This window comes from Lolium rigidum, chromosome 5 (genome assembly GCF_022539505.1).
Source record: "Lolium rigidum isolate FL_2022 chromosome 5, APGP_CSIRO_Lrig_0.1, whole genome shotgun sequence".
NCBI lineage: Eukaryota > Viridiplantae > Streptophyta > Magnoliopsida > Poales > Poaceae > Lolium > Lolium rigidum.
Window position 1 is genome coordinate 170,081,786 of NC_061512.1, and position 25,387 is coordinate 170,107,172.

General features: G+C 46.6%; 3 protein-coding genes and 1 long non-coding RNA gene across 4 annotated transcripts; 2 read left to right on the forward strand and 2 right to left on the reverse strand.

The window, feature by feature from the left end:
• Positions 1-5,271: 5,271 nt before the first annotated feature.
• Positions 5,272-7,051, forward strand: LOC124655338 (transcription factor WRKY19-like). Its single transcript, XM_047194251.1, has 3 exons — positions 5,272-5,691; positions 5,808-5,936; positions 6,245-7,051. The coding sequence occupies exons 1-3, from the start codon at positions 5,399-5,401 to the stop codon at positions 6,783-6,785; spliced, it is 963 nt and encodes a 320-aa protein (XP_047050207.1). The 5' UTR covers positions 5,272-5,398; the 3' UTR covers positions 6,786-7,051.
• A 5,447-nt stretch (positions 7,052-12,498) lies between these two features.
• Positions 12,499-14,450, forward strand: LOC124655336 (transcription factor WRKY19-like). Its single transcript, XM_047194250.1, has 3 exons — positions 12,499-12,974; positions 13,095-13,223; positions 13,633-14,450. Exons 1-3 carry the CDS (start codon positions 12,667-12,669, stop codon positions 14,159-14,161), a joined length of 966 nt encoding a protein of 321 aa, XP_047050206.1. The 5' UTR covers positions 12,499-12,666; the 3' UTR covers positions 14,162-14,450.
• Positions 14,451-14,919: 469 nt separating this feature from the next.
• On the reverse strand, positions 14,920-16,389 carry LOC124656686 (cytochrome B5-like protein). The gene is made up of 4 exons (XM_047195390.1): positions 16,369-16,389; positions 16,133-16,210; positions 15,945-16,036; positions 14,920-15,080 (listed from the first exon to the last, which is right to left on the reverse strand). The coding sequence occupies exons 1-4, from the start codon at positions 16,387-16,389 to the stop codon at positions 15,014-15,016; spliced, it is 258 nt and encodes an 85-aa protein (XP_047051346.1). The 3' UTR covers positions 14,920-15,013.
• A 301-nt stretch (positions 16,390-16,690) lies between these two features.
• On the reverse strand, positions 16,691-17,735 carry LOC124657865. The gene is made up of 3 exons (XR_006988904.1): positions 17,541-17,735; positions 16,806-16,940; positions 16,691-16,724 (listed from the first exon to the last, which is right to left on the reverse strand). It is a non-coding gene; the product is annotated as an uncharacterized LOC124657865 (long non-coding RNA).
• Positions 17,736-25,387: the final 7,652 nt, after the last annotated feature.

Here is a 25,387-nt window from a genome sequence, read left to right on the forward strand (position 1 = left end):
GGAATACGCGTGCGCCTTATTCCTTGGGACGGAGGTAGTATAACTTAAAGCATCGTTGCAACGTAATTTATGTTTAGGCTCTCATGCTACTAGTAGTACGTACATGCATCGAGACTCCTCTGAAACATATGTAAACCAGGCGTGATGTCATCTAAAAGTAGCTATCTCCAGTTCTCCACAGTTATGGCAAGCAAAATTTCAAACTAGCGGATAACCAAATTGTGGTTGGATGGTTAGGAGGATAGTGACACCCCAGCCCATTAGAGTTCAAATCTCAGATTTAACACTTTGGTATCTCATTAAAGGTAGAATATTCTTTAGTGGGAGGCAACTTTGTGACTTCGTCAATCTCAAGATCCATCGGATGAAGTTTTTTTTAACGCAGTCTCTCAGCTGTACTCATAGAGGTAAGATGTGCGTGCTTCATAGCGGTGTTTGTATGTGCGTATACGTGAGCGTCCACGTCTATAATTTGTTTCGCAAAAAAAAATCAAACTATCATCAACTTTAACATCAAATATCGGGCAACCAAAAACGAAGCGCTATGGGTTTGACGTCACGGGCCCACCGAGCGCTGAGATCACCCTGACGCTAACGCGTAGAAAGGATTGAAGATTCATTCCATCTGGTCAGCTGCTTCCACGTTGCTTCGCCCAGAATTCTTTTTTTCAAATTGTTGAGTAACATATTGTATAGATATAAGTCCCCGTGTTTTCTCAGGGTTGTACCTGTAATTGTACATGTGTCCGCCTATATATATACGAGCAGCCGGCCCTATTGGTGCCGTGCAATCTCCAATACCTTCTCTACATGGTATCGTAGACCCTTCGGGTCCCGACCTAGCCGCCGCCCTCCTCCTCCTTAGGGCGCCGCCGCCCTCCCCAACCCTAGCCGCCGCCCTCCTCCTCTAGGCGCCGCCGGCCCTCCCCACCACCACCGCTTCCGCCATCCACCCTAGCCGCCGCCCCCTCCTCTCTAGGGCGCCGCCGGCCCTCCCCACTTCCAACCCTAGCCGCCGCCCTTCTCATCTAGGGCGCCGCCGGCCCTCCCCACCGCTTCCGCCATGGCTCCGTCAGCTTCTGTCCGAGCTATCTTGTCCAGTTGACAAGGCTACGGTGGTTTTCTGCGACAACGTGTCGGCTGTCTACCTCTCCGCCAACCCCGTTCATCATCGGCGCACCAAGCACATCGAGCTGGATATCCACTTTGTTCGTGAGCAAGTTGCCCTCGGTCGCGTTCGAGTTCTTCACGTACCGACGTCTCAGCAATTTGTCGATATCATGATGAAGGGACTGCCATCCACGACTTTTCCTGAGTTTCGCTCCAGTCTGTGTGTCGGTGCCGACCCTTCGACTGCGGGGGGATGTTGAGTAACATATTGTATAGATATAGGTCCCCGTGTTTTCTCAGGGTTGTACCTGTAATTGTACATGTGTCCGCCTATATATATACGAGCAGCCGGCCCTATTGGTGCTGTGCAATCTCCAATACCTTTCTCTACACAAATCACCACCAATTTTTAATCCCTCTAGAAACGGGCGCTTTCTTTCTTACCAGAGACGATAAGGTTTCTTTTCCCTATGAGCACAAGTTAAGCGCGCGTGCATCAGACAAATGATTGTACAATGTCATGTCAGAACAAAACTGAACTTTCTCGGGTCTGTTGAACATCTGTAGACAGATTTGACAAAATCATAAACCTTTGTCCTTAGACGTTAGTGACAGTGCTAATTTCTATTCTGCAGGAATCAACCTGCTACACGGACAGAGCACTTCAACCGCAGTAGCCTATTTTTTTTGATAAAGTGCGTAAGTTAATAACAACATCGTATTCTAATGACATAAAAGATGCACACAGTTAAAAAAAGAAATTACAAAAATATCCTGCTACAGAGATCCATAACTTAAAACAGCAACATTAGCACCACCAAGACAACACAAGAAGATCAGCTTCTCCATAAGCGACGGCTCTAAAAAGTAAACAGTGCACAAACACTGTCGTTGCCAGATCATAGATCTTAGGTTTTCACCCTGAAGAAAGTAATCACTCTCAAAATAATGCAATGCTTTCAACAAGAACATTGCGAAGCACAACCAATTAAGGCTAGACCTTGAATTTTCATCCTGAAAGATAAGACTCTAAACTTCTCCTGTGCAGTCGGCCTCACATACCAATCGTTGTTTCAAGTAACGAAGCACCAAGCCAATTCCACCTCACCACGAAGATCCGACCATCATAGCTATTCCACCGATCTCGGCTTGACGACCTTCTCCGCTAGCACCATGGAAAGAAATGAACTCCATGATATTAACAGCCAGCAGAACTTCGAAGCGCTCCCTCTGAAACCAAACGGCCAGATAAAAACATAGGTGTGCACGAACCAAAACCACCCAATCCAGCAATCTTCAGGCATTATTCGCACAATGAATTTCGCCGGCAAGGCCTTCCGGAACACGACAATCCACATAGACTGGTGGGAATAAGCATCCGACGGATCTTCAAACTTGGTGCAAGAAGAATCCCAGAACCGTCACTTTTATTCTTCGTTGCGGACAAACATGCCCCCTCGCTGCCATCCGCCGCCCGAGGACGGCGAAGGAGGTTCAGAAATCAGATCGTCGCCTCACTAAGATGTCGCCTCGCTAAGTCCTCGCCACCAAGCCCATGGCGGCTGCAGAGAAGAAGACTCGGCAGCAGGTTACGTCCCCTGGCCAGGAACCCGGTGACGCTGCCCATGGTCGCCCGAACGAATCGTCAAGACCGCCTTCGCGGTAGACCATAGAAGGCGAAACAGAAAACGACCAGGACCTCTAGGCCCAGATCAGATCAGATCGGGCCCGCACCGCCGCCAGCTCGCCGCGCCTCCGTCGCCCAACCGCCGGCGTCCAGCGCTGCGTCGCCTCGCTGCCGCCTCCGCAGATCACCAGGCGAACCCGCCACCGCGCCTCCAGCACCGGACTTGGTGGCTGCCCGAGAGCAGCCGGCGCCTCCAGCATGGGGACGCCGCCACACCACGAAGCCGCCACACCGCTACCGAGGCAGCCGTGCCGCCGCGCCCCTCGAGGAGCAGGGGAAGGGGGCCTGGGTAGGTGGCGGCTAGGGTTCCCTCCCGTCGCCCACGAGAGCGACGAGGGGGAACAGTTCTTGGGTCGTGAATTAGTTCGGCTGAAGGTTTACGCCTTATTCAACTATATTCTTCTTGAAATATGCTTTCATTCCGTTATATTAATATAGCAACCGACCGAAACAACACTGAGTTCACTGCTGGAGCAAACAACGCATCACACCCAAAAGAAACCAAAAAGAAAAGGAAGAGAAAACAAACACGCTATATTATTATATTAAGTAGATTTTGTTTATTGAGGAAAGAACAATGCAGATTAATTAGCTTAAGACTCGAAATAGCTCAACGGATGGGACTGGAATAACGGCGAAAGAACTGCTTGAACGCACATGATCGCCTACTAGCCCTCCATATAGTTGAAGATTACGGTATCAGCAGTGGTATAATGTATTATATAAACCCAGAACCTTAGAAGAAAAATCAATACGGAGACGGACAGAGAAGCACTACTCACTACTGTATGTTATCTCTACGTGGCTAAACGACAACATCAAGATTGTACTATTAACCTGTTGTTCCGGTAGTACTACTTTATACTAGTTTCGAAATGCATAAAAATACCATCCATTGGGCCGATAGATGATTATAGGAGCAGCTTCTGCTAATGCGCGGTTCCTGTTGAAGGATGCAAAGGGGCAAGATTGAATCGGTCAGCATCAGGGGCAACTGAGCTTAAAATATCTCAGTTTTTCCTCAATCTATTCCTTTCTGTTTCGCCTGAGATTCAGCGTTGGCAGGGCCTGCGAATGGGTTAGTGGTACTGGCCTCTGTTCAACCCTTATTAGAGCACCATCCTACATGGGTGGCAGCATAGTCTACGGATTGCAGCACCACCTGCACCATAGGCGTTTTATGATTCATCGTTCCGATATGTACTTCGCCTAGTTTTTATTTTTTGGTTCCAGACTACTTTGAACGGCTGTGTGCATCCTGGTTATGCAGAGGCTGGATGTAATTGCTTTCCCAAAAGTAATAAAGCATCCTTTATAAAAAAAAACCCTTATTAGAGTGATTGGATCATCACATTTAAACCTGCTACTCTGAGTTCATAAGCATCATTGTCTGATTATCACTAGCAGTGCTCACTGACGGTATACATGTACTATATGGCAAACCAGTGATACAAGTACAGTACATTATAGCTTTAGTAAGACTCTTGATAATCCTTATCAAAAGTTAGTTATGATTCGCTATCATCTGCTGGGTTCGAATTCAGAACATCATTATAGTAATCAGAGAAGACAATAGCATGTGTAAAAGAGACAAAAAAATACAAAGAATGAAAAAAATGTGCATTGGTTTTCTATTTTTTGGCTGTGTGTATCCGTAGTGGTATTAGGGTGCTGCGTTGTTGCACATGTTAGATGTAATTGATATCTTTTCATATTAATATATTCCCTTTATCGGAAAAATACCCAAGTGATGCTATTACTTTCAATGTGGAACTGAGCTAAAAAAAGCATACGTGTTGTCTCAAGATCAGAATCACAACCCAAACGGGTACTCAGAGCAGCAAGGAACGCCCAAAACGCACCACCAAAAACACGCAGGAGTTGTTCAAAAAACAACACGCAGGAGAGCGACGGTTCGAACATGCATTGCATGAATATTATTCCCCAATCTGAACGAGACAACACGACGTCACATGCCTTGAGCAGGTACCTATCACGATTTACTTTTGTTAGGAGTGGCAAAGGGCATATGCGTACGTGTGACAATGTACAGTCATGTAACTATGATTTGCAACGTAAAGTCCAGGCTTTTCACAAGGTGTGTTCTCTTGTTTGGAAAATCTGGACAAGAATTTAGCACTTTAATCCAAAGTGCCTCTTTGATATTTGGGACCAAAGAAATGCATAGAAATTTGGGTGTGGTTTCCTTTCTTTGATCCCAAGTGCCTCTCTACCAAAGGTTCTCATGGATCTAAATGCAACAAAAAATCATTTTCCTATTTCCTGCAGGGCAGTTTGCTAGTAACCGTGCGTCTGGGCATCCACTGTCCCAACCCGATTCGGCATGGTAGGCAGGCCAATCAGATCACTCTCTGCTAAGCTCACCGGTCAGTATCTTTGTTGTTTCTGCTCACCTTGACCCAGTGAAACGCGGTTCCGCCCCCATTATATACGAGCTCCTCCTTTCTCTCCACTCATCACCATCTCACCTCACCTCAGCTCCGATCACATCTTCATTCCTCTCTCATAACAATCCTTTCCTAGCTTGCCCTGAAAAACGAAAGAGGAATCCCGAAGCACCAAAATTCTAGAGCAGGAGAGATGGCGAATGGCAATGGAGGAGGCAGCCGCTTGGTGGTGACCGAGCTGAGCCACATCAAGGAGCTGGTGAAGCAGCTCGAGGTGCACCTGGGAGGCTCTCCCGACCTGTGCAAGGACCTGGCCGCGCAGATCTTCACAGTCACCGAGAAGTCCATCAGCATGATCAGGTCCGGGCACTTCGACTTCGACGGCCGGAAGCGCTCCGCCACCGGCCTCCAATCGACGCCGCTCTCGGCCACGCCCAGCCCCCTCAGCGGCGTCTCTGACATGCCCTTCAAGACGAACAAGAAGAGGTGAGGCGGGTACTTTCTGAACATACTGCTTAACCTCACCTCATGATCACGAATCAGTCTAATTTTGAACCTTTTTCCATAGATTATTAAGTGGTTGTTTGTTCTTCGATTTGCAGGAAGATGGACAAAGGGACGCGTCAGGTTCGAGTGAGCTCGGCGGGCGGAGGAGCGGATGGCCCAGAGGACGACGGCTTCAGCTGGAGGAAGTACGGCCAGAAGGACATCCTTGGAGCCCTGCATCCAAGGTTTGTTTTCGCACATTTCTGCAAAAGTTTACCCTTTTCCAGAGCCTAATCTGCTTTGCTTTGCGATGGAGATATCTCTTTTGCTATCTGTTGATATCTGTTGCTTCTGATTGGACATGTTCTAAAAGGACCTGTTTCGATTGGATAGTTGATGCTACTTTGTGCTAAATTATTTTGTGACATCAGAATCATAAAATTTTCTGAAAATGGGAAAACTTCAGAGTTCATAACTGGACATGCCGTTTTTTTTTTGACCCTGATGCCGTTGTTTCTTTGCCGTGCCTGATCTCGATCGTACAACATTGCAGGGCATACTACCGTTGCACGCACCAAAAAACCCAGGGATGCGCGGCGACGAAGCAGGTGCAGCGCGTCGACGAGGATCCGACGCTCTACGACGTGATCTACAACGGCGATCACACCTGCGTTCACAAGGCCACGGCGGCGGCGACGGCCAAGGCGCAGCCGGAGGACGCATGCAGTCTTCTGCAGAGCCTGAGCTCGAGCCTGAAGGTGGAGACCGAGGGGCTCACGCCGAGGGCTCAGCAGGGCTGGGGCGCCACCACGCCCTTCAGTTTCTCCTCGCCGACGGTGAGCGGCCTGACGCCGTCGACGCCGGACAACTGCTTCTGGCAGGGCGTGTCAGCGCCCACGTCCCTCGAACCGTCGCCGGCGACCTCGGGCTCGAACTACCTCTCCATGAGGGCGCAGTGTGAGCTTGACACGATGGTGTCCGCGCTCACGACAGCCACGAGCATGCCACCGCCCGCCATGGAGGATACCACCTTCTCTATGGACGGATTCGATCTCGATTTCGATGTTTCTTGCTTCTTGGCATCAGATTGTTGAGAAGAAGAGAGAACGAAAAAGGTAGTAGAGATTAGAGACGCAGCTTCAGGTGACCACCCTCTCAACTCTGGCGTTTGTTCAGAGACAGAGGAGGGAAGAACACTCGAGTTCTTCCTCTTGGCAGGTGTAAGATTTAGGAGATAAAATTAGCGCCTCCTCCTTCGTCCTGTTACTTTTCTTTTTCTTTTCTTTTTGCCACCAGGGTGTTCCATTGTATTATTGAATTTGTTGTCAAGAAAAATAAGATCCTGTGATTCATGTTTATAGCCCACAATCTCTCGGGAACCAGAAGTCTTATAATCTTGTCTTGCACAATCTCGCAGATAAAACTGACCAAATATCGAAATAACCTGTTATTTGTGGTGTCCACCAAAATTATTTCATGGACTGTGATCCAAATGAAAGTTTAGGTGTGTCCCCTTCTGCCCAACCATGTGAAATTCGTAGGCAACTCATCAGACGTAAACTTGACTGAGCAAAGGCTTTCTTTCAAACCGGTATAGTGGAACTTTCATTGTCATGTTAGAAATCAGTATGGAAGGTGGCATAGTTTCGTTGTCTGATCTGAGAAAATTCCATAAATCTAAAAAAAAAAATCTTGTTGAAGAGATAAATCTAGGACAACACTCCGGGCACATAAATAGTCCAAACATAGGTTTATGTGTGGCACATGTGGTTCCTATCGAGCTTATCCCTGTTTCTTCTCCCTGGTAGGCCTTCATAATCTTCTAGAGCTTTGCGTGTTCTTTCCTCTCAAAAGAGTGTAGCATGTAAGCTAGCTAGCCAGGGGTTGATCTATCATGTATCAAGGATTATAGTACTATTACAGTAGGTTCTTCGAAGTTCTGTGAGATATTCACTCTATGGCCTACAGCATGGTTGCAACATAGGCTCTCATGCTACCAGTAGAAGCATCGAACGCTTATCTGAAACATATGTAAACCTGGCGTGATGTCATTTAACTAGCTTTCTCCACGGTTATGGCAAGCAACATCCAAAACTAGCATGAACTTCAACATCAAATAAAATTCATCTTAGGGCATCTCCAACGGCACGACGTATTTTAATGTCCGCGAGCGTCCGTTTGCGTCGCGCTGCAGACGAAAAAATGACCGTTTTTGTCCGCGCGTCCGTTTGCGTCTGGGGTCTGCTCCAGTGGGGCGACGCATTTTTTTTCTTCCTTTTTTCCCTCTTCTCCATTTAAACATAGTTTCAAATATAACATTTTGAAACATGATTTTATACAAACTAACACATAGTTTGGAACATGGTTTACACAAACTAACACATAGTTTGAACCATGGTTGACACAAATATAAAATTTTAAAAAAAGAAGCCAGTTGTGTTGATTTCCGTATGTTCGCTGCCAAGAAAGAACATTCAAGGGCACCCAATCACCCAAACTGGAAAATCCAGCGGGAGGAGATGGTGCCCTTGTTGGTTCTACCGATGAGGCGAACATCCAGAAACCTCGACTACTGGCTTCATCTGGCCCGTAGCCAGATTCGCTGCAAAGAAAGAACATTCAACGTTCTAACTATCGGTGTCGGAACTGGAGTCGTCGGTGTGGTAGTGCCTGCGGCAAGCTGTGTCGTCGAACACCTTGACGATCATCTCGTCGCCCCCCTCGTAGAGGAAGGTGAGCTGGCAGCCGGGCTCGAGGTCGAGGTCACGGGCGAACTTGTCCCAACCCGTGTGCGAGTACATCTTGCCCTCGCCCGTCGAACAGGACCTCCACGGTCCAGCCAGCGAGTGCAGTGCCGGCCTCCCGTAGCCGCAAGTGCGCCGGCTCGACGCCGTCGACGAACTCGGCGAACTTGTCCGGTAGCCGCTTGATGGCGAGTGGGTCGTCGTCGATGCGGAGGAGGAACTCGAGCGGCGCTCCTCCCGCGAGGATGAGGAGGGCGCAGGCGACGGCGAGCGTGGGGCCGTAGCTGCTCCACCACGGCGGCCCCTGCCCCGGCTACGGGGGCGCCCAAGGCCGCGTCCTCGACCGCCTCGCCGGCCACCAGGACCGGCCATGGACTTCCTCGCGGGCTTGGATGCGTCGCAGGAACACCTAGGCGGCGCTACGGTCGAGCTTTGTGGCGGCTAGGGTTTCTTTGGATGAGTGGATGAGGAGGAAGAAGAATGCGCGCCCCCTTTATATAGGCCGGCGGCATGCGGTGGCCGCGGGACGCGTGGCGTCGCCATTAACGTGGTTGGCGGAGGTGGGCGGCCGCTCGGCAGCCGAGGCATCGTCGCCATTAACGTGACGCAGAGTGCCGAAGCGACGCAACTTTGCAGTCGCTGGCGCGTTTGAGAAGACGCATCGACGCAGGGTCGCTGCCAGGCGGGCCCGCCGAAACGTCCGGCAGACGCGAGCGGACGTTTCCGGACTTCGGCAGAGGCGCATCCGAGGCGCATATTTTGGCCAGGTTTGCCTCTCCGCGGACGGCCCGGTCACTTTGCGTCGCCCCGCTAGAACAGGCTCCAGACACATTTCCGATCACGGCGAACGAAAACGGTCGCTCTGCGATCGTTTGCGTCGCGCCGCTGGAGATGCCCTTAGGCCCAAAATTCAGATAGTGATACTCTCTCCATCCCTCGAAGGTTATCTGATAGAGGGAGTAGGAGTACTACAAACTACCAAAAAGGATAAGGCTATGGGCTTGACGTCACGGGCCCACCGAGCTCTGATGTCACCGTGACGCTAACGCGTAGAAGGGCTTGAAGGTTCCTCCCATCTGGTCAGCTAGCTTCCACGTTGCTTCGCCCATAAACAACAAATTGCAAACCACCACCAATTTTTAATCCCTCTAGAAGCGGGCGCTTTCTTTCTTACCAAAGACGATAAGCCTTTCTTTTTCCTATGAGCACAAGTTAAGTGCGCGCGGCATCTGACAAATGATTGTAGTATGTCATGTCACAACAAAACTGAACTTTCTGTCTTTCTCCGGTCAGTTGAAGATCTGAAGATAGCTTTGACAGAATCATGAACGGAATTAGGTACAAGCTTTGAAGAACTGATGTTATTAGATGTTAGTGACAGTGCTAATCTCTATTCTGTAGGAATTATCCTACTACCTCAGTAGCCTATGCCCTATTCAAGAATATAACAGACAATCTTGTTAAACGCAATTGGACTGAAAGTAGTCAGTGTGTATTCTGTCATCACAATGAGACGATTAAACACTTATTCTTCCAGTGCCGCTTTGCCAGATTTATATGGTCATGCATCCAAGTACCATCTGATATGTATCCCCCGACTAGTGTTGCCAATATCTTTGGAATTGGCTTCATGGTATCGATCATAAGTTTAGAACGTTTATTAGTGTGGGAGCGCTTGACGTTGTATGGTCGCTATGGCTATGTATAAATGACAAAGTTTTTAATGATATAAATTGTTCTCTCTTGCAGGTTATCTACAAATGTACCGGTACTCTCCGTTTGTGGTCTGCGATGCAAACGGTGGAGAACTGAGATCTCTTTACGGAGGTCTGTACATGTTTGGAGGCTACGGTGAGGGATACTTTTTTTCAACATGGGTGTGAGCATAATCTACGGATTGGTCCACCACTACCCCTTAGGCGTTTTTACAATTGCTCAAGATTGATATGTAATTTGCCTTTTGTTTTTTATTACTTCCATGATACTTGAGGCTCGTAAATGGCTGTGTACATCCTAACTATGCAGAGGCTGGGTGTAATCGCTTCACAAAAGTAATAAAGTGTCCATTGTACGGTTTTGAAGTCTCAGCGCAGAGTTTTGAGGGCTCGTTTCCTCGCTGTCAGCCACCAGTCTTCAGTTCCTCTGAAAATATCCTCGGAGTGGGGAAGTTCTCTTTTGTCCATGATCGGAACCGGTGCCACACTTGTTGCGTGAAGCGGCAATGGGTAAACAGATGTGTACAATCATCAGATGGTACTTGGCAGAGAACCAGAGTATATTTTACTGAAGAAAGAATAGTGCAGATTAATTAGTTCAAGATTTGAAATATCTCAACTGAAGGGACTGGAATAACGGCGGAAGAAATGCTTGAACGCACGTGATCGCCCACTAGCGCTTCATATAGTTGAAGATTACGGTATCAGCACCGATATAAGATTATATAAACCTAGAACCTTAGAAGAAAAAAATACAGGCAGACTGTGTATGTTATATCTACGTGGCTAAACGACACCATCGAGATTATAGTATTAACCTGTTGTTCCGGTAGGACGTACTTTAAACTAGTTTCGAACTGTATAAAACTATCATCCATAGGGCCGATAGATGATTCTAGGAGCAGCTTCTGATAATGCGCGCGGTTCCTGTTGAAGGATGCAAAGGGACAAGATTGAATCGGTCAGCATCATGGGCAATTTTGAGCTTAAAATATCCCCATCATCTTCCTCTCTCTGTTCCTTTCTGTTTCGCCTAAGATTCTTGCAGAATTGGTAGACGTGCGAATGTGCTAATGGTACTGGCCTCTGTTCAACACCTTATTGGAGTGATTGGAGCATCACATTTAAGCCTGCTACTATGAATTCATAAGCATCATTGTCTGATTATCACTAGCACTGCTGATAGTATATATGTAGTATATGGCAAGGCAGTGACACAAGATTTGGTACCTAACAGTGATCAGTCCACTGGAGGGTCTTCAAGAATATTTGGTACCGAAACAAGTAAGTACGTAATAGCTGTAGTAAGACTCTTGATTCAAAATCTGAACATCTGTATAGAATTCAGAGAAAACAATAGCAGGTCTAAAAGAGACAAAAAAAAACCAAGGATGGAATTTTTTTTTGCATTGGTTTTTATACCCAAGTGGCGCCGTTACTTTTAGTGTGGAACTGAGCTAAAAAAGCATGCGCTCCGTCTCAAGATGAAAATCACAACCTAAAAGGGTACACGTTACGCCCAAAACGCACCACCAAAAACACATAGGAGAGCGACGGTTCGAACATGCATTGCATGTACATTATTCCCCAATCTGAACGAGACAACAGGACGTCACATGCATTGAGCTAGTATCTATCACGATTTACTTTAGCTAGGAGTGGCAAAGGGCATATGCGTACGTGTGACCATGTACAATCATGTAAATATGATTTGCAAATAGAGAATTATGAAAGGGGCAATACTTCGGTGAGATGCGCCTAGCTTTTTATCTTTTTTACCGCAGGAAGTTCTCCGAAAGTATGAGAGGCGTTCAAACCACAACAAGCGCGGCAAAGATTAAGAGTCCAACACGCTGAACTAAAAGAGGATTTTCAGTCCTTGCTCTAACATCCAGAACCTAAAACGACACTAAACACCTGATTTGACACAACTAGGACAAAGTCGAGGCTTTTCACAAGGTGTGTTGTCTTGTTTCGAAAATCTAGACAAGAATTTGGCCCTTTTATCCAAATTAACTGCGTCATATTTGGTCCAAAGAAATGCATAGAAATTTGGGTGTGGTTTCCTTTCTTTGATCCAAAGTGCCTCTTTACGAAAGGTTCTCATGGATCAGAATGCAACAAAAAATTATTTTTTTTATTTAATTTTTGCTGCCATTGTTCAGTCTAAAAATCACTGTCCAAGCTGAAGCTTCCGGGCAGTTTGCTGGTATAGCCGTGTGTGTGTGCATCCACTATTCCATCCCGATTCGGCATGGTATTGGCCAATTATATCACTCTCTGTTAAGCTCACCGGTCAGTATCTTTGTTGTTTCTGCTCACCTTAACCCAGTGAGACGCGGTTCCGCCCCCATTATATACGAGCTCCTCCTTTCTCTCCACTCATCACCATCTCACCTCACCTCAGCTCCGATCACATCTCCATTTCTTCTCTCCACGCACCATCTTGCCTTCCGATCGCAATCACAATCCTTTCCTAGCTTGCCCTGAAGCAGCAAAATTTCACAGCAGGAGAGATGGAGAACGTGATGAATGGCAATGGAGGAGGGAGCCGCCTTGTGGTGACCGAGCTGAGCCACATCAAGGAGCTGGTGAAGCAGCTCGACGTGCATCTGGGAGGCTCCCCGGACCTGTGCAAGGACCTGGCCGCGCAGATCTTCACCGTCACCGAGAAGTCCATCAGCATGATCAGGTCCGGGCACTTCGACTTCGACGGCCGTAAGCGCTCCGCCGTCGGCGCCGGCCTCGACTCGCCGCCGCTCTCCGCGACGCCCAGCCCCCTTAGCGGCGTCTCCGACATGCCTTTCAAGACCAACAAGAAGAGGTGAGTGGATACTTGCTGAATAAATTGTTTGAAATTCTGATGAACCTTATGAACAAATCAGTCTGATTTTGGACCTTTTTCCATAGATTATTAAGTGGTTGTTTGTTCTTGGATTTGCAGGAAGATGGACAAAGGGAAGCGCCAGATTCGGGTGAGCTCGGCAGGAGGGGGAGCGGATGCCCCAGAGGACGATGGCTTCAGCTGGAGGAAGTACGGCCAGAAGGACATCCTTGGAGCCCAGCATCCGAGGTTTGTTTTCTCACATTTCAGCAAAAAGTTTATCTTTTTCCAGGGCCTAATCCGCACATGTTTTCGGAAGTGGCAACGAAATCGTCTGCTTTGCTTTCTGTGAGATCATGGAGATCTCTCTCTTTTGGATTTGGACTCTCTAGTTGTTCTTTTCCTTCTGTGGAAGTTGCGGCCTTTCCGCTGTTATACCATCCACTTGTCAGAGAGGAACAGGCTAGAGAGTGTTGCAACTGATTGTATATGTTCCAAAAGGAATCGTTCCTATTGGATAGTTGAGCTTTCTGGGCTAAATTCTTTTTGGCATCACACAATCTAAAAAAATTCTGAAAGTGGAATTTTTTTCAGAGTTCAGAACTGGAGATATGATTGATTTCTTGCCGTGCCTGACCTGAACTATGCATCATTGCAGGGCATACTACCGTTGCACGCACCAAAAAACTCAGGGATGCGCGGCGACGAAGCAGGTGCAGCGCGCCGACGAGGATCCGACGCTCTACGACGTGATCTACAACGGCGATCACACCTGCCTTCACAAGGTCACGGCGGCGGCGACGGCCAAGTCGCAGCCGGAGGTCGCGCGCAGCCTTCTGCAGAGCCTGAAGGTGGAGACCGAGGGGCTCACGCACGAGGATCAGCAGTGCTGGAGCGCCACCACGCCCTTCAGCTTCTCCTCGCCGGCTGTGAGCGGCCTGATGCCGTCGACGCCGGAAAACTGCTTTTGGCAGGGCGTGTCGACGCCCACGTCCCTCGAACCGTCGCCTGCGACCTCGGGCTCGAACCACCTCTCCATGAGGGTGCAGTGTGAGCTTGACACGATGGTGTCTGCGTTCATGGCAGCCACGAGCATGCCACCGCCTGCCATGGAGGATACCACCTTCTCGCTGGACGGAACCGATCTGGATTTCGACATTTCTTGCTTCTTCGCATCAGATTGTTGAGAAGAAGAGAGAATGAAAAAGTAAAACGAAAAAAAAAAACTAGTAGAGATTAGAGAGGCAGCTTCAGGTGACCACCCTCTGAACTCTGGTGTTAGTCCAGTGACAGAGGAGGGAAGAACAATCGAGTTCTTCCTCAGTGCAGGTGTAAGATTTAGGAGATAAAATTAGTGACTCCTCGTTCGTACTGTTTCTTTTGTTTTTCTTATCTTATCTGGTGTAAGATGAGGGTGTTGCATTGTATTATTGATTTTTATGTCAAGGAAAATAAGATCCTTGATCCTTTACAATCGACTGTCTCTTGGGAATCAGATGTATTGTACTCTTTTTGTCTTGCACAATCTCGCATATAAACCTGACCAAATATCGAAATATCACCTGCTATTTGTGGTCTCCACTAAGATTAATTCATGGACTGTGATCCAGCTGAAGTTTAGACGTGTCCCCTTAAGCCCAACCGTGTGAAATTATAAGGCAACTCAGACAAGACTAAGGGGGAACTTGACTGGGCAAAGGTTATCTTTCAAACGAGTGAAACTTTCATTGTCATGACAGGAATCAGCATGAAAGTTGGCCCAGTTCCTTGTCTGGTCTGAGAAAGTTCCATAAAACTAAGAAAACATATCTTCTTGAAAAGATAAAGCTAGGAAATCATTTCAGACACATAAATAGTCCAAACAACTGGTCCTACAATAAGCAACAAGGTCAAAGATGAAATCAGAACCACACAGCTGGGCCTGGGAGCAGTCCTCGTCACAATTAGAACAAGTTTTCATTCCTTGTCGTCGTATTCAGGAAACTGTGGAAGAAGCATGGGTTCACATTTGGAGCTTTTACAACCTCCCCTCTTTATCATCAGTCTTTCAATTCGCCGATGCAGAAATCCTCAATGATATCGAAGACTCTTGTGCCATGTTGCGGCCTAAAAGCGCGTCGAGGTAATATATTAATGTAAGGCCAAAAAACTCAGCGGTACAAAGATTGTGAAAGTGCGTCTTTCGTGCTTATACAGTTCTATAACATATCTTCTCTCTTAATATAGTGACGTGCAAGCTCTGCGCGTTCTTCAAAGAAGATAGTGGACTAGAAATACTAACAGAAAAATAGACATAGCTTTCCTGACAAAAGTAATGAATAAGAAACATCCCCATCAGGCTAAGAAAAATCCACATCAGTGTTATTGTTTAATGCTTTAACTTAATTTTCCCCGATGAAGCATCCATCATCTGGATCTTCCTGTTTTAGTTGACAATGATGCTAAATATCTCATGTCCTGTTCGGATAACATCCACATATTCTCTGATCATGGATATGGACCAAGAATGATTTCTGAGGGAAGAACTTTCAGTTTGAACAAGTGAACAACACTACGTGACAACTACCCAAACATAACAAAATCATTTCACAATAATTTTGAACTATGAGAGCAACATGAAATCATGGATAGGAACAACCAGAACCTAATTGCCTTTTCATGTTGTTGCAATTTAGAAATTAGAAATATCCTTGATAGACATCTACTAAGTTGGACTTCTAAAGTGATCTGAAGTGCAATAACCATTAAATTTCAAATGGGGTATAAACATGTAATGATCCATAAGTCTAAACCTGTCACTGACGAAATTACTAACAGACAAAATATCACTAAACTACTAAAAGATCTTCAATAAGTTTAACCTCAAAAGGTGCAGTAAATTAATGCTGTCAGATAACATAATCATGAGTCATGATTTAAGACCAATGCTGGCAGAACAGATGTAAAAACAGTTTATGAGATGTTACAAACCCGAAAAATCCCTCTGTAGAATCAGCACCAGCATTGTTTAGAATGGCATCACCACCTGGATGCTCCTCCACATATGAAGTTACATCATAAACCTGTGGAATGATGAGTATATAAATTCTCCAATTTCAAACTAGACGATAATGCAAGATGATTGCAGTCGGTGAACATGTAGATTGCTTTGTTCCAACCTTGTCCTTGATTATGATCCAACAATCCTTCCTTGTGTTGTGAGTTGATACATCTTTCTTTGAATAGCTCCTAGATGTCTGAATTTGAAATAGCAAGTAACAGATAATAAGAATGCAGTGCATTTTGGATTAACCTAGAACAATCATGTCCATTGATTAAGAAACATAAAGAAGCCTCTAAAGAACAAAGGCATCTGTTCAAGACATAATAGCATGTTAATGCAACTACAAAGCACCTCCAGACTCTGAAACACCATGCTACAGCATTGTTTTTGTACCAGAGTTCATCAGTTGTACTTGTACCTGTATTTCTATGACAAGCCTTTACTTACTGCTCCCAAGACCTCTGAACTTTTTTGCAAATAATGTGGTTTCATTAGCAAATGAAATGGGCTGCTTTTTGGATTAACCTAGAATAATCTTGTTCTTAGATTAACAAATGAACCAAACGATCTAAGGCATCATGGAAGTGTTCAAGAAAAAGTTGCTCCTTAAAGTAGACATGGATGTACTACAGAAAGCCAGACTGCTCTAATATAAAGGATGATCTTTACCGTCCCAGTTCCTCCTGAATGTGCTTCCTTTCCTTTACCTAAATTGCAACAATTACTCAGCGCCAATAAATTTAAATCAGTTTCACTTCTAAGCTTACAAGCCATGCACCCTTTTTTACCTTTGCTGATGGATCTTGGAATAACAAAGAGTGCTCCCAGTAGAAGAAGCACAACAAGTGAGATGAGGATGATAATTTCCATTGGGCACCTCAGGAAGCACTGAACAATGTATTAACTGAGAGTAATGCTCTGCACTGGAAAATCAGTTGCAGTCAGCAGAGATTGCAGCAAATGGTACCACTGATTTAACTGATAGGGAGTAGTAACAATACAAGGGACTGAATCATCAACCTCTGAAAGGTAAATTTAAAGCGAGACATGGTTACTTGGCTGCGTGCTATAGGTCTAGGTTTTTCAGTACTGACTGAAAGAGAGTAATACGACTAGCTGCGTTCTAGACTGTCTTAGGTCTCATTTTTCTGACGGTGTGTATTTATTTAGGTCTAATCAAGGTGCCATGACAGAGTGCTTTACAGAGGAGCTCAAAGATGGCATCTGTCAGGATCTACCCAGATCGCGTGCCCTACCGCAGACGGTCAGAATCAGTCTTCCAAAGCCGAGCGCTTTCGGCAGCAAATCAATTAGTACTCAAAATCGAAGCTTCCCAACTGGTTCCATCCCAAATAGGCGGATCTTGAACGAAATCTGACCAAATCACTGTGCGCCAAATTTGCCCCCCTTTCCCCTCGCTAAAAGCTCGAAATACATCAGAAAAGTTGGACGAGGGAGAAAGCTAGCGGTGAATTGCGCGAAGAACGAACTGCGGGCGGGTGTGGAAGGTTACAGAAGCGTACCTGGAGAACTGCGTAGGAGAAATCGAGCGAAGCAATGGCCGCCGGACAACTAGCACTCTAGTAGTTGCAGAATGTGGATATAACTAGTAGACAGAGGCAACAAAATTCGTGGAAAATGGTTTCAATAGTGGAGTGTATTCAGTGGCCGTGCACATGCGACAATCTCATGACAGGATCACAGGATCCAGATTGGTGATGCAGCAGAAAAAAATAAGGAGTAGTACAAATCAGCAGATCGCCGGTAGACATCTCTGGAGCTCGACCTTTTTCCATTGTTGGGATGTGGCCTTTTTTTTTTAAGAATTGGCATGTGGGCTTGGGCCTTTTTTGCAACGGTTTAGAGTAGAAAATAAGGCAAGCCTATACACCGACCAGGTCGGTGTGTACGGCATGCCGCACACCCATGGTCGGGTATATATAGGCCCCGGCCCATTTCGGCCTTTTCCTTCTTTTTCCGTTTTCTGTTTATTCTTTCTCTTATCTTTTCTGTTTCTTTTTCCTGTTTTTGTGTCCTTTTTTCATTTTCCTTTTTCTCAAATTCGTAAAACGTACAAATTTAAAAAATGTTCAATTTTTAAAACTGTTCAAACTTTAAAATTGTTCAAACTAAAAAATGTTCAAACTAAAAAATGTTCTAACTTAAAAAATGTTCAAATCTAAAAAACGTTCAAAGTTAAAAAATTGTTCATATTTGAAAAATGTTCATATAAAAAAATGTTCAAATTTAAAATATGTTTATGTTCAAAAATATTTACATTTAAAAAAATCAAAATTTTTACAAATGTTCAATCTCAAAAAAAATTAAAGTTGAAAAATATTTAAATTCTAAAAAAATTAAATTTTTAATTTTTGAAAAAATAATTTTTAAAAAAGTCATAAAAATTAAACCTTTTGGATTTTAAAATAAATGGATTCAAAAAATATTTCTGTTTTTTACATAATGAAAATATGTAAACAAAATTGAAAAGGAGAATAAGAAAAACAAAAAAGAACTTACCTGATGTGCCACGGCCCACTACAGAACCGCCGGGTCGGGGGGTGTGCGGCACCCCATCCGCACCGACCCGGTCGGTGTATAGCACCTCCCAGAAAATAAAAGCCGTGTTTGCTTACCGACATGGGAGCCCATCAGGTCCACCAGATACAATTTGATTATTCAGACGAGGTGTCTGGGCCACGCACCACAGGTCAAGCCCACGAGGTTAACCGTTCTCAGCTACTCAGCCCGTTCGGGCGTAGAGTTTTGGCGGGAAATATTGGGTCACATTTTGCCCATAGTGGAAAACTCACCTTGTGATCACACACTCACTCACACCAGGGAAAAATCCCAATCTCCCCTTCCGTTGTTCTCTCCCTCTTCGACAATATAGTGCCGGCGGTCTCCTCCCTCTCCGACAACAGCGACCAAGGTCTCACCCCTCTTCAACATTAGTGACCATGGTTCCTACCCTCTTAGGCAAATGGGTAGATCTACTATTTCCACATCACTCATGGTGGTAAAGCACCCCATCTCCCTAAATCATGGATTTCCCAAGGGCATGTTAGATGAGACCATAGATTGGCAGATTTATCCGTACTTACAATCAATGGTTTCTTAGGATAGGCGCAAGGCATTCACATTGTGCAAAGGCTCGAGAAGAATATGTTGAGACATTGTGGTTATTGGTGGGCATTGTTTTACCACACCGCTGCAATGGAGGCTAGAAACTCCAAATATGTGAACTACATCCTTTGACTCCATTGTGTGACTATTTCTCATCCCATTTATTTGTTACTAGCTTATTATCGTGTTTATATTGTGCATCTAGTTGTGTCTTGATCTTGACATATATGTTGCCCTCATTTAGATGCATAATTTAGAGAGCCTACTTTATTAATTGAAATATATTTAAATTTGTAGTTGCATATTCATTCCCTTTAGTTGACCTCTTCAATCGTTTGAAAAAGAGGCAACACACAATTTTGTCTGTTCACGCTCGATTTTTAGCCTAGATAATTGATGATAGTGATTTTATAAGTTAATCAGCGGAATCTCTCTTCCAATAGAAAAAAATAGAAATGCTTAATGAGCAGACTTATAGAGGAACGTCATGGCATTTCTACAATAATGTGGAAACCTCAAACCAGAAGGTTCACGCACAGTTGAACATGTGGATACATGGAAAAAGGTAGCAGCAAAATACAGTCGTTCGATTGGTGACGTTCATAACTATTAATCGGAAACGGCGATTTGCACAAAAATAACCCAAAATGAAAGAAAAGCACAGACTGATCTTCCGGCGAAACTATTTCACTCATCTAACCCTTTTGTGTGGCGCCCCTTTCATGGGTGCCACACATGCACATGTGGCGCCCCTGCTGCCGGCGCCACAAACCCATCCGACGTGGCCCGTCGACGCTGAGCTGGTGAGCCGATCCGACGTGGCAGGACGGCGCCACACTTTGAAAGTGTGGCGCCGCTGGCAAGGGCGCCACACGTCCACTTAAGTTTGGACGCGCGCGCCCAGCCAGCCCGACCCTTCTTCTTTCTTTCTCCCTCTGTTCGTCTTCTCTCCTCACAGAGGCGGTCGGCTCTCTCTCTCCCTCCCCCCCCCCCCCCCCACCAAATCACCAGATATGTCCGTGGAGATCGTTCCCCATCCATTTCTCAAGGTAATCCCCTTCGAATCTTCTCCATTCATCCACTAATTTCATAGATCTTGCTAGATTTGGACATGAACCCTAGACATGGAATTTTTTTTGTGCACTCTATATTGTAGTGTTTGTGTTGGAGATGGTAGCCTCATGTATGCATGTGTTTGAACCATAGATTTGTTGAAACCTAGATATGAAATTTCACATGTATGTGTATGAACCCTATGTATGTATGTGTTGAAATGTGTAATATTTACCTAGGAAATGCATTCAAATGTGTTACATATGCCTAGTATTTTTGATGGAGTAACTCATATTTGTTAGTGGAATGGGTCATAATATGGTTCAAACATGTAAACATGTAGGATGGCCTGTCCCGGTGGCCGGCGAGGCGGTCGAGGCCGCGGCCCTGGGCCGGGAAGGGGCCGCTGCGGTGGAGCAGCAACGGCTCCACGCTCACCATCACCTGCACCCTCCTCGTCTTCGCATGAGGAACGCTGCTTCGAGTTCCTCCTCCGCATCGACGACGACCCACTCGGCATCAAGCGGCTACCGGACAAGTTCGCCGAGTTCGTCGATGGCGTCGAGCCGGCGCAGCTTGCAGCCTACGGGAGGCTAGCTGCAACTTCTGCCGCTGGCCCGTGGAGGTCCTGTTCGACGGGTAGGGCAAGATGTACCTACACACGGGGTGGGACAAGTTCGCCCGTGACCTCGCGCTCGAGCCCGGCTGCCAGCTCACCTTCCTCTACGAGGGGGACGGCGAGATGATCATCAAGGTGTTCGACGACACAGCCTGCCGTGTGCACTACCACACCGGCGAATCCGGCTCGGACACCGATAGTTAGAACTTAGAGTGTTGTGAACTCTATCTTCATTGCTACGTGTTGTTTGAATTCTATCTTAAATTGTATGAAACTATGTGCTACGATGTTAGCTATGATGATGTTATGTCTATGATGTGTGTACGAAATTGCTGTTGATATGATGTGTGTATGAAATAGCTGTTGACATGATGGCAGTTTTGCTGGAATATGGTAGGATTTTTCATGGTTTACACAAGTCAATGTGTGGCGCCCTTCCCACTGGCGCCACACTGCACTGTGTGGCGCCCCTCCCATCGGCGCCACACATCCCGACACATCCATTTGCAATTGCCCAAAACATACTGTAAGACAAATCGCCTGGGACTTAGCCGTTTTGGCGAGGCTCTATGTGTGGCGCTGATGCCACGGGCGCCACAATAGCATGTGCGGCGCCGATGCCACGGGCGCCACACAAAGAGGCTCGCCAAAACGGCTAAGGACTAATCGTCTGGAGCCCCTGGATGTTTTCGACCCAAAAGTTGATATATGTTGACATGTGTGGCGCCGATGCCGCGGGCGCCACACAGTGCAGTGTGGCGCCAGTGCGTAGGGCGCCACACATTGACTTGTGTTAAAACCATGAAAAATCCTACCATATTCAAACAGGTTTGAGTACAACATTGCACATATGTACGACACAGCATAATGGTTCAAACGACAAATAAGGTTCGACGACATCAAGGTTCCAATTACAATAAGGTTCAACGACATGAAGGTTCGAGAAGATCAAGGTTCACACAATATCATGGTTCGACAACATAAAAGGTTCGACAACAAGGACATAGCCAAAGGGACATCACTGCGTGGCAAAGGCTCCCTCCCCCTCGCCTTCTTTTTCTTAGATTCTTCAGCCAATTCTTCCTTCTCCCTTATGTCATGAGCCAACTGAACGTCCGAATCGAAGAAGTGGTGGCGCTCCTCCGTCTTTGCATCTTCCGTTTGAGCTCTTTCCTCCTTGATGCGTTCAGCCTCCCTAGCCACCTCTTCTAGGTGCATCCTATTGGCCCTCTCCCTCGCTATTTGCTCAAGTTGGCAGCCTCCTCGGGAATTTTGCCCGTGCCTCGCGGTCCCGTTCGGCCTTCGCCTTGTCATTCCTCCTCTTGTTGCGCAATAGGTATTCCTCATACCCCCTTTGCATACGATCATCTTCCTCCTTCTTCTTAGCTATCTCCTCCCGCCTGTTCCTCTCAAGTTCTTCCTTCTCTCTCTTCCGCACCGTCCTTACCGCCTCCTCCCAAACGGACTCCTCCTTCTCATTGCCCTCCCATGCCCCCTTCCCCTTGGTGGGTTGAGTTGCCATACCTGAAAACCAAATTGAAAAACCAAAGTTAGTCATGGAATAGGAAAATAGAAAGTACAATGCAATTAGTAACTTGGAGACACATACGGATAAGGCCCCGCTAGGTATCCTAGCATACTAGTACCCCGACGGCCACCATGCCGACCTCTACTAAGCCCAACGTGAATCCTTGGTTGCCTTGGACCTTGTCGCCATTGTGTTTGATGCCTTGCGGCTTGTTGCCTTGGAGCTTGTGTGCTTGGAGCTTGTTGCCGTGGGGCTTGTTGCCTTGGAGCTTGTTGACTTGGAGCTTGTTGCGTTGGAGCTTGTTGCCGTTGGGCTTGTGTGCTTGGAGCTTGTTGCCGTGGGGCTTGTGTTCTTCGAGCTTGTTGGCTTGGAGGAGGTTGACGCGGAGACGGTTGACTTGGAGCTTGTTGGCTTGGGGTTTGTTGGCTTGGGGTTTGTTGGCTTCGAGGTTGATTTGAAGCTTGTTGGCTACTTGATGCTTGACTTGTGCTAGCATCATTGCCCTTTGATTTTTTGCCGGATGTGCACTTCCTTTTATTGTGGCCCTTACTATTGCATGATCCACAATTAGTTGGCTCGCGAGCTTCTTGGAATAACCTGTTTCCCGAATGACCCCATCTATCCATATCTCCGTGATACCTCTTCGTCTTTCTTCTTCCACGTTTCACAACCTTCCATTCCGGATCTGGCCAAACTTGCACACCATGATACTCCGGCCATTGTGATTGATCCAAGTAAGGAGAAAACCTTGGAACCCATGTCCTCTTTGTAGCTTCAATTGAGAACTCGGACTCCCGAACGGTGAGCGGGTTATTGTAGTCGACACGTCTAGTGCGTGCCGCTGTTAGCAAGTGGGAGCAAGCCAAATGAAGCAAAGAGGGCCTCCTACATGTGCATTCACATGTCTTTAGGGACACACGGAAAAGCACGGCCTCCGTGTTGGACACCACCTTGTGTGGGGTGCCTCCCGGCTCATTCACTTGGTAAACCCAGTCAACATTGTCATAACATGTAGCCGTTTGGGAGTCGGCCTTCCTCGCCTGAAAATCCATGAACTCTTGAACCTTCGTTGGGAACTCGCAATTCATAGCAATTTCCTTCTCCGTTTCATCGGTGTAGTTCTCGAAATAGACATTCAACTTCTCGAATGTGTATTGAATGATTGCCGTCACGGCAATGCACGGACACCCTTCAACACATTGTTGAAGCACTCGGCCATGTTGCTTGTCATTTGACCATATCTCCTCCCATCCTCATCATAAGCTCTTGCCCACTTTGAGTTAAATATGAGGTGTCTATGAAGAAACTCTTGACCACCCGCGTTGAGGTCTTTGTGCTTCAGCAAGCCATTGTATAGGTTCGCGAAGCGCGCTCGCAGTAAGCGAGGCAACAATCTTGAAGAAGGTCAGACAACTCTTTGCTCTTGCATGCCCGGTAGAAGTTTGCACAAAAATGCCTCATGCACCATCGGTGATGCAAGGGAGCATGCCCGGGAATTGCCTCTTCCACCGCATTGAGAATTCCTTGATGACGATCGGATATGACACACACTTCCTTTGAGGGTGGTATGACCCTCATCCTCAATATATGGAAAAACCATTGCCAGTTATCATTGTTCTCAATCTCTACCAATGCAAAAGCCAGTGGTACTAAACGGTTGCTCGCATCATTTGCTATTGCCACCAGTAGTGTGCCCTTGTACTGCCCGGTCAAGAAGGTACCATCCACGGCTATGATGGGCCTACAATGTTCGAATGCCCTCGTGCATTGCTGGAATGACCAAAATGCACGGTGAAATACCCTCACTCTTTTACCGTCATGCAATGCCATTTTGGTTGCGGAAGGCTCCACCACATGCACCATGCCCGGGTTAGTTGAGTCCATCGCTAACAACAACCTAGGGACTCGGTTGTATGCTTCCTCCCAATCACCGTACAACATCTTGAATGCGGATTGTTTGGCCTTCCATGCCTTCCCGTACTTGACGTCGTACGCAAACCGGGATTTGACCGTATCTTGCACGGACCTAATGCTCATGATAGGAAGTGACACTACAAGAAAAGTTGCCATGGCCGACGAAGTTGAAGTCGCGCCGTGTTTGCTGGTGTACCATGGCCGACGATTTTTGGTCTCTCCGTTGTGCATGTCAAAACGTTTTTTTTCTCGTTTTTGAGGCCACCTAGCCCGACGAAAACGGCCAAAACGTGGCGTATGGTGTCCCGGACGTGGTGCATCTCGAATTCTCGGGTTCGCCGGCCGAGTCAACGCAAATCCGCACCGCCGAGGGATGTAGGGCCCGGATGGCAGCCTCTCTGGCATTGTTTTTTTCTCGATCGCGCCATCTCGTTCAACGCTCTCCGATCGAGCCGTTTACGATGCAGGATCATGGGTCCCGCATGTCATCCTCTATGAACCAAAATTCTTTCTATTCTTGGATTTTTTTTGACCCCCTGTTTCCGGCTACTTCCTTTTTCTTTTGATCCCTTGCCGCCTTGGAAACGTTGAGACCGCCGTCGCTAAATGGGACCCACATGTCATCCTCTATGTGCAATCAACTTTCTTTTCTTGGAGTTTTCTTTGGCACCTCAAATTTGGTCACTTGCCTTTTTCTTTCGATCCCCCGCCGCCTCTCAAACGGTGATACCGCTGCTCGCTAAATGGGACCCGCATGTCATCCTCTATGTACTATAAAACTTTCTTTTCTTGAATTACTTTTGGCTCCTCATATTTCGTCACTTGCCTTTTTCTTTCGATCCCGTGCAGCCTCTCAAACGGTGATACCGCTCGTCGCTAAATGGGACCCGCATGTCATCCTCTATGTACTATAAAACTTTCTTTTCTTGAATTATTTTTGGCTCCTGATATTTGGTCACTTGCCTTTTTCTTTCAATCTCATGCCACGTTTGAAACGTTGAGGAACCTGCAGGGTCATGGGACCCGCATGTCATCCTCTAGGTACTATAAAAGTTCATTTTCTTGGTTTTTTTTCACCCTCTGATTTTTGGCTATTTCCTTTTTCTTTTGATCCCCTGCCGCCTTTGAAA

Bases quoted from the DNA above. Each gene is read 5' to 3' on its own strand.
- LOC124655338 (XM_047194251.1), top strand. From the start codon at position 5,399: ATGGCGAATGGCAATGGAGGAGGCAGCCGCTTGGTGGTGACCGAGCTG. The intron at 5,692-5,807 runs GTGAGGCGGGTA...TTCGATTTGCAG, and splicing joins TTCAAGACGAACAAGAAGAG to GAAGATGGACAAAGGGACGC. The intron at 5,937-6,244 runs GTTTGTTTTCGC...ACAACATTGCAG, and splicing joins CTTGGAGCCCTGCATCCAAG to GGCATACTACCGTTGCACGC.
- LOC124655336 (XM_047194250.1), top strand. From the start codon at position 12,667: ATGGAGAACGTGATGAATGGCAATGGAGGAGGGAGCCGCCTTGTGGTG. The intron at 12,975-13,094 runs GTGAGTGGATAC...TTGGATTTGCAG, and splicing joins TTCAAGACCAACAAGAAGAG to GAAGATGGACAAAGGGAAGC. The intron at 13,224-13,632 runs GTTTGTTTTCTC...GCATCATTGCAG, and splicing joins CTTGGAGCCCAGCATCCGAG to GGCATACTACCGTTGCACGC.
- LOC124656686 (XM_047195390.1), bottom strand. From the start codon at position 16,389: ATGGTGTTTCAGAGTCTGGAG. The intron at 16,211-16,368 runs GTGCTTTGTAGT...TTTCAAATTCAG, and splicing joins TGGTGTTTCAGAGTCTGGAG to ACATCTAGGAGCTATTCAAA. The intron at 15,081-15,944 runs GTTTGTAACATC...ACGCGCTTTTAG, and splicing joins TCTACAGAGGGATTTTTCGG to GCCGCAACATGGCACAAGAG.